This window comes from Pygoscelis adeliae, unplaced genomic scaffold (genome assembly GCF_000699105.1).
Source record: "Pygoscelis adeliae isolate BGI_AS28 unplaced genomic scaffold, ASM69910v1 Scaffold178, whole genome shotgun sequence".
Taxonomy (NCBI): Eukaryota; Metazoa; Chordata; class Aves; order Sphenisciformes; family Spheniscidae; genus Pygoscelis; species Pygoscelis adeliae.
The window spans coordinates 3,611,447-3,619,930 of NW_008825323.1; the positions used below are offsets into that span (position 1 = coordinate 3,611,447).

The following is an 8,484-nucleotide window of genomic DNA, read 5'->3' on the forward strand; positions in this document are numbered from 1 at the left end:
GGTCGAAGAGAGCTGTAACTCTTGTAACGACCAGCCCCTTCACTGATCCTCAGGTATGAAGATCCTGCGCCATCAACAATGACCTTAGGGCAGGCAGCAGTGGCTTCGGCAGGGCGCTGTCTCCATCCCCACCTGACCTTCCCAGAACAGGGTTTGGATGGCGATCCTTGTTGTTCCAGTCAGACGGCTCACTGTTAGGTCTGAGAAGAGCTCCTTACAGCTCCCCTTCCTGTGCTCAGGTGGGCTACTGGTCTGTATCATCAGGGTAATACCACAGTATCACTTTATTTTCTCACGAACAAACATTAGTGCTCTAGGAAGCAAACTCTGTGTGCATGGTAGGACTAAAAATGACAAACTCAATACTACAAGTTTTTATTCTTGAAAAATCAAATCTTAGAACTACTAAGATGAGTAATAAACTGACCTAACAGGCTGCTTATGTAGAAGATCTTGAAAAGACACTGTCTGTAGCAAACTGCAATAACATATCACTGAGAGAGATTTTGCTATCATTAATTTTTTTTTTGCCACATTTACAATGACTGCTGATAGTAATTATCACTTCATTAGACTGATACAGAGCTGTTATCAATCACTCGCTATAAAAAACACTTTTACTCAAACACCCTTTTGAAAAGTGATGTTAAATATTAGAAGAGCTGTAAGCACTGTCTAGTTATAAAACCCTGCTCCTTACCTGTTGGTTTGTATCCTAACTGAGGCCCAAACAAATTTCAAGTGATCACTGTTTGCATGCAAGCACGTGTTAGAAATTAATACAATTAAATTAAATTTTTTCGTGACACTCCTACAGTCAGGTCATATGCATAAGCATGAAAATTTATACATATGGCTACAGCTTGGACCTAAGTTCACGTCTGGTCATGGTTCATGTTTTAAATTACATGTTGCAGTATAAGAAAAGCAAAATCTAAACCGTGCAGTTCCCTTAACTTGACATTTTGCAGATTTGATCCGAGCAGCATTCATTCGCCACTCTTGCCTGCGGTTCCCTGTCTCCTCTGGGTGCTGCCTGCTCTGTTCCCTTTGGGTGGGCTTTCACATTCCTATCCACCTGCTTCCTCAGAGGCAACTCTGCATTCTCTTTGTGTTTGTAATCTTTTAGTTATGAACTTTTTTTCTCCTTATGAACTTCATTTTCAGACCACAAGTGATTTTGCTGCTCTCCCTGATGCCCAACAATACAGTCGATGTTCAATGGGATAGTCTAGTTTCTTCATGCACTTCCAGTAGAGTTAATTCAAATGGGAAATTAACATTTTCCAGCCCTCAGATATTTTCCTGAAGTAGACCACACTACAGAAATTACATTTTGGCATGTAGGTACAACCTTTAAGGTAAGGATTAATAAAATAATTGAGCTTTGGGCTTCTTAGGAAGCTATTGAAGAGATTTAAAGTAATTTAAACAATTTACTCAAGTGACTCAAGACTCCCCCATAACACTGACTAAACCTTGGTCTTGTTACTAAAAAAATAATTATAATTTTAGGTTGACAAGTATTCTAAGTGACTTCAGGGATCAGATACAGACTCATCGGAAGTGGACAGAAGCGCAGCTGACACGATCTGAAGAAGATCAAGCCCAGCACAGGCATCAGCTGCTTAACTCGGTGACGGAGAGACTGGTAAGACTTTCTAGGACGGCAGCCCGGGGCACTGGGGTGGCCTCCAGCCCTCCCAGGACTGGGAGCGAGAAGCACTGCTCCTGTCACCTTGATCCCAGCAGGTACCAAATCATGCACACAAAAAACGAGATCTAACACAAAACCAGGTGCCTCAGGACACGGCTAGCAAAATCATGAGTTACGGAAATCATGTAATCAAAGATTAATTTATTTTGGAAGAGGTATCTGGAAGTCGTAAGGTTCAAACTCTTGCTCAAACAGGGCCAACAGCAAATTCAGGGCTCGAGCCTCATCCAAGTGATTTTTGTTTCCGAGGATGGAGATCCCACAATGCTCTGGGCATCCCAGGAAATAAAGTCTTCCCTGATTATAGCACCACTTCACATCTGTGTAACCCTGATGTACCCAACAATGGTGTTTTCCTCTCCCAAGACGAGCATTGGTGCCATCACTGAACATCACCCGGTTTCATTCATTGACAAGCTCAGAAAAGGGAGGGATCATCTGTGCAAATTCTGCACAAATCCTGCGGTCAGTACATTAAAAGGCGGCACGTTTCGGTTCCACAGCAGCGGTTAGCACTTGGCACAGGACCAATGCCTTTTAATTAATTCCTTCACAGCTTTTAAAGCTTTTCCTTATTTGCTGTGTGCAGTTCATTCTGCTTCAGAGTTCAAAAGCGATCAACACACGATGACCATGTCTTAGTGCCAGGATGAAGGCTGCTGATCAAAGACCAGATTCAGAAGTTGCTTGGAAATAAAACACTTTTTTTGTGTTGATTGAACTTCAATCTCCATTTATCCTGCCTGATGATGATCTCTCGTACTCAATCAACCAACACTTAGTGCCGCCAGAAAGATAGTAAAAACGTTTCTGAATGCATCAGCTGCTGTCTCAAAGCTACTGCTTGAATTGCCTTCCTCTGCTAATAGTTTTTGTGACTATTTTGCAGAAAACACACCAATATGTGTGGCTACTCTCCCCTAAGGGAGACTGCTGTGCCAAAAACCTCAGCATTAACAGGAGTTACAGCATTCAAAGCCACTCTTAAGTAGGTTGAATAAGGAGCGCATCTGGTTTTTTACGTATGTGTACATGTAGAGACAGGCATGCACGGTGCTTGGAGCAGCTGGTGGTCCTCTGGATGTCGTCTCAGTGGAAGCACAGCTCAGTCCCGGTGAGCCGAAGGAAACCTCAGAATGAACACTGGAGACAAAGCAGTTGGAGATGAGCTTCAGCCTGTGCCAGGAGGGCTCTTGCCCCTGCTCAGCAGCGGGCCCTGCCAGCGCAGGCAGCTGCCTTCAGCAGCAGTCCTGTTCATGTCCTTTCGTCAGGCTCAGAGGACCTGAGCGATCCTGCCTGTGGCCGGGGGGGCCAAGGAACCGAAGGCCGATGGATCTGGCAGGCTACATGCTGGTGATGGAGCCGTTTTGGGAGTGCAGAGCAGCAGCTCGGCTATTCCCAGAGCTTACTCGCTCCGCCAGCCACCTGCACGGCACAGCAACGTTTGTAAACTGCGAGCGTGTTTCCACCACTGCGCTGAACTCTGTTTAGGTTCAGACAGCTCTGCCAGGTTTGCAAACACCTTCCTTGGGAGGCAGAGCCACTGCCTGGGGCCCACAGGCCTCCCGTGGGCTGCAAGGGCTGAAGAAGGTCGGAGGATTTTGATGACATTAACCAGACTTGGAGCTGACCCGAGGGCTCGCTCCAACTGTAAGACCAAGGAAGGGGCGGGCAGCTGCGCAGCTCAGGTTTGAGCACCCCTCTGAGGAGGGGGAATTGCCTCCGAGAGCTGTGCTGAGCTCAAAAAAGGGAAAGGACTGCTCGCCATCCCTCGGTTAGGCAGCTCTTACGGGGCTCAGCCTCCTTATTCACGCCGGCAGCTGAGCTGGGTTTACACCACAGCGTTGCACCCCTTAGGTCGGGAAGCTTGGGCTGGAGATGGGCACATGAAAGCAACCTGAAACGGGTTGTTTGAGTTCCCAGTCTGTTGTTGCAAAATGTGACAGCAAATCACTAGATTTAAAATTAATAAATAAACACACTAATGATTTAAAAAGCACCTCTGTCCTGGCCCAGCTCCTCTTTCCCAGTTTACTTGGTTGGTTGGGGAAGAGAGGTTTGACACATCCTCCTGGGTAGCAGACCTCACCTGCACTTACTCAGTGCCGTCACGCACGGGATTAGGAAGCAAGACTGTTTGAACGCACGGTTGGCAGGAGGCAGGTTAATGTGGGCATATTTAAAATGTCTTACCTGTGTTATGTATTTAAAGGAAAGAGCAGAAAAAAAAGTGGAAGAAAAGCTCCTACTTCTGTCACTAAAGCTAGAACAAATGGATAAACCACAGAAATACGAAAAGCAGTTGAACCAGATGAAAAGAGATGAAAAAAACCTACATGCAAGAATCACCAGATTTGAAAGACAGATCTGGAAGGAGCTTGAGGATATCCAAAATGAGTACAGATCAGGTGAGGATGGGCTTTCATGCAATTTATTTTAAAAATAGATTTCTACAGCAACTTGCGGCTCCAGAAAATACTTTCTGGTAAAGACAGAAAGACATTAAAATGACTATTTCTCTCTCCCAAACCCCATATACAGAGGTGTCTGGGTTAGCCCGCTTGTCTTTGCGAACAGCCAGCATGACATTTGCACACAGGTTACTTTCTCTTCCCAAGAGTCTCAAGGCAAGATCATTTAAAAGGCAATTTCACAACCTGTTTTCCAGATTTTTTAGAGTACCTATTTCTTCTGTTAGCAAGGTCACTAAACCTTCGTTGGGAGGTACAAGTCATTCCCTTCTGCACAGATCCTGCTGCTGAGATCGTGTTTGATGCTTTTATATAATTTTCAGCCTTTACTCCCCATTCTCAACCAACAGTAGCTGGAGAAAGGCGTCTGGATGAGTAACAGCTACCCGACGCAGACCACACATTATGCCGGTGAATAGGGAAGCAGTTAGACAACATTGCTGAATACATGGCAGCTGCTTCTTATGGGCAGTCACATTAATGTTAACTCACAGAGCATGAACTGCTTCACCAGTCTGAGATGATCCTAGCTGTTCAACTTTCAGCAGCGATTAGAAAGGCAGTAAGCACATGGCCTTCACAAGGGAGATTTTGCCCGCTGCAGTCTATCCTGTGTCACTCAAACCCAATGTATTGTAATACCCTCCACTTGCAGCTGATAATGGTAACACAGCGGACACATCAGGTTATGCAAAAAAACCTCACTCAGCCCTCTCTCCAAGGGAACAGATGGCTGAAAATCATTACACAAGGGCTTCACATCTTACATGTTCTCACTTGAAACTCAAGCATCTGGCTCTCATCTTCAAAGCTCTGATTGAGGACCCCAGCTCTTTACTTCAGCTCCAATTCCTTCATTATCTGCAACCCACCTACGAGCCCTGCTCCAAGGCTGTAGCAAACCAAGCTCTAAATTAGATAAAGTCTTTGTGCAGCTTGACATGGGAAGGCTTAGCTGTCTCCAAGACATTCTGAATGAGCACAAGACAGCATCTCAAAGAAAGCTGTGGCCAAGGAATTTCAGAATAAAAGATTCTGGTGCTGAAAGGAGAAAATTCTTAACTTCAAATTCCTGCCTGCAGAAATTAATGACTGAAGAGTTCTGTTTATACTAAACTTTGGCCATCCTTGTGTTCAAACTCAAGTCCAAAGATTGGTCTTTCCCATAGCAGTCCTCTAGTAGGGGCTGATCCCCAAAAAGGGGGAAAAGAGGCCACTGAAGAGGTAGGAAGCAGCATGAAGGGCACAGAGGCAGCCTGTAGGCTGTTTCAGCAGCTGTTTGTGCTTCAGCACAGACTGGCATCTTGGAAATCAGAGACATGTCTGGAATTTGCTAATAAGGTAACACCAATGTGACACACTGGGCCAATGCGAAGAACTACTACGTTGTAATTCGAAAGTTACTGCAATCTGGAAACAGCTAGGTAACAGCAGCTCACAATTCTACTTTTCCAGCCTTTATTAACAATATTTGACTCTGCAGTGGTTCAAAAAAGGTGCCTCAGGTGCTCTGTAGCACTGTTTTTGGAAAAAAGTGTGCCTGCATGCTTCCATCTCTCTCTTTTTATGTACCTATATACACATGCACAAACACTTAGCCGGTGAAGCTGAGCTCCCGTTCTCCCAGAAGCACACAACAAAACGGCATCCATCTCAGATGACCCGTAACTCTTACGTACAGTTGCTACAACTCTGGGAGATCCCTGGCACCAGCCTTGCTATCTGGTAGGCAGACTGCAGAGCAACAGTGTCAGTATCTGATGGGAACACAGACTTTGATTCAAAATAAGGACTGCAGACTTAAAAAAACCAAACCAAACAAAAAACCCAATGCTCAATGAAAGAGCAATATGCTTTAAGGCTAATAATACCCTTGGTTTTAAAGACAGACGTAGTATTTTCTTCACTCCACACGACAAATCTGATGTCAATTGCTATGTGTAATCATGCTTGGTATTGTCCAATGTATTGGAAGATATGATTCCTACAGCAAGGAGCTTGCAACCCAAACTGCTAATGCATGTCCACGGTATTCAATAAAATGATGAAATAGATTGGATTTAATGTGCTCTGTATTAAACGTGGGTCAGAAACCTTTGCAAAGAAAAAGAAGAATCTTTTAATGTATTGAAAGAAACCACTATTTAATTAATTGTTCCTATTCTTCTACCAGGATTTCAGTCCATTCATGAGTCTCTGGAGCTGCTCAAACAAATACAGAACACAAAGCTGAAACTTGAAAAAAAGAAAATTCAGAAAGACATGAAAAAGATGCAATGAAAGCGACTTCCCAGAAGACTGAACACCAAGAGCAAGCCTTGTCCGCTCTTGCAGGTGCTCTCTCCAGTGAGAAGCAGCATTGAGTTAAAGAAAGAAGTAGCCTTTAGACACACCTGATTTTGTTCTCCCCATCCCTGTAGGATGTTACTGCTAGTTATGATGTTGTGCAGCCACAAAAATAACAACTCTGTAACACCAACAGTCATTTGCACACCAATATTACAATAGAGTACTTCACTGTAGAAGAAAAGTTAAAGTTTAAGGATTGACTTAAAATTTTACAAGCAGATTTTATACAAAAGTATTCATGGTATTTAAAGGACTTTAAGAAAACAAGTACTGTTTTTAAGCCCAGTCTTGCCGTAAGCTACACCTGTTTTAGATTGGTGTAACTATTGAAATCAGGTCTAGTAAATTCCTCCAGCTGCACACAATGTGTATGTAGTAATAACATTATGAAAACTGGTTATCAGAATATCTACTGATGCATGATTTGGACCTATTATAATAAGTTACCGGATCATTAAAAGTAGCTAATAAATGGGGTACAGGTGACAAAATGCAAGTTAATTACTAGCAGATGCATTATTAAGAAGCTTTATTTCTCATCTTCTCTGTTTGACTGAATAAAAGTTAGTGGTGGTTTGCAGTAGAACGCTCAAAAATGTAACCGACATTGTAGGTTTTGTTTTGCTTCAAAAAACAGGAAAAACAATCTGGAAATAAGGAGAAAAACTCTGGGAGCAGGGCAAAAGAAACATACCAGTGTAATTTCCCAACAGAAGCTAATAAGAGTTCCTTAGCAGGGGGGTCAAAAAAGGTCACAATGCAATTGCAATAGAAACCTGAATTTCTACAGTACATTTGTTTCCAGAAAGCCCAATACTGTCCATTGCCCAGAGAAGAAAATTCAGAAGGGCTCAGATAATGCTCCTCCAATAATCCATATCTCAAGCCTGTTGTGGTTTTTGCTCTACAGAACAGTGGGTTTCTCAAAGCCATGGATTTCAGGTGGCTTCTGTGAGAAGCCAGACCCGCACAGCATGACAGCTGAAACGGAATCCATGCAGTCAGTAGGGAACGCCGCTTCAGCAATTAATCACCTTGCTCCTGCAGGCAGAAACTTCGGTACGTTTAAACTTTCTCCAGTGAGTAAAAAGTCCTAGAAACCACTCACATCTTGCAAAAGACAAAGACCAGCCACCAAAGTCGCAGACGACCTTTCTGCATTTTGTTTGTGGCCAGGTCCGCGGGAAGGACTCCCAGCCTCACGCCCGCTTTCAGGTCAGGTCTGCTTGTCACGTTTCCTGCAAGCAGCAGGAAACCAGCAACACCGGAATCGCAATGACGCGCGGCAGTTTCTGAGCCACTCTGAATCCACATTTTGGTCTCACTGTATGTTCTGTCCATTACAGGGGGCTCTGCCTTCACTGTAGACAAAGTCCATTAGTGCAGTCATAGCAAGACATTTGGGGTTGAGGGCAGCCCCCCAGACTCTCTTCCTCTAGCTCCTTCTAGGCATTCTTGCAATTTTTTGCCCATGTACTTGGCTGCTGGTGAAGCAGCAGTTAGTATGGCTTGGTGTATCTGCCTCCCCACCGAGTACCCTGGATGCCGCGGTTCTCAGTATACTGAACAACAGCAAAAAGGTGAAATACAAGATTATTGATGAATGTGTTTCTAAAAGCACATGGTGTCAAAAAAAAAAAAAAAGGGGAAAAAAAGCCAAGACAACCTTCAGAGTCTAACCCTGGAACAGTGAAGAGGACAGAAGTATTGCTGCACGCTTCCTACCTCTTTCTCTCTCTCTCATCTATTTACCCACCCATCCTTTCACATGGCACTATGGCACAACCGAATGTTGCTTTACCTAAACACTGATTTGTGTGATTATAGGAGAAGGGTTTGAGGGCCTAATTATAAATTCAGGTCACATATTAATATATATTTGGAATGTTGCTATTGTTTGAGTGACTTCACTGCGTAAAGGAGTTATCTCAGTATTTATCACTCCAC

The 8,484-nt window shown here is 43.9% G+C and overlaps 1 protein-coding gene across 1 annotated transcript in view; it reads left to right on the forward strand.

Moving 5' to 3' along the window:
* The window catches only part of FAM81B (family with sequence similarity 81, member B), a gene marked incomplete at its 5' end in the record, with an annotated part of 25,305 nt that extends 17,175 nt beyond the window's left edge, over positions 1 to 8,130 (forward strand). The window contains 3 exons of the mRNA XM_009330318.1: positions 1,516 to 1,651; positions 3,930 to 4,125; positions 6,362 to 8,130. Of these exons, the coding sequence (XP_009328593.1) occupies positions 1,516 to 1,651; positions 3,930 to 4,125; positions 6,362 to 6,468 (439 nt within the window). The remainder of the gene's footprint in view (positions 1 to 1,515; positions 1,652 to 3,929; positions 4,126 to 6,361) is intronic.
* Between the last annotated feature and the right edge of the window lie 354 nt (positions 8,131 to 8,484).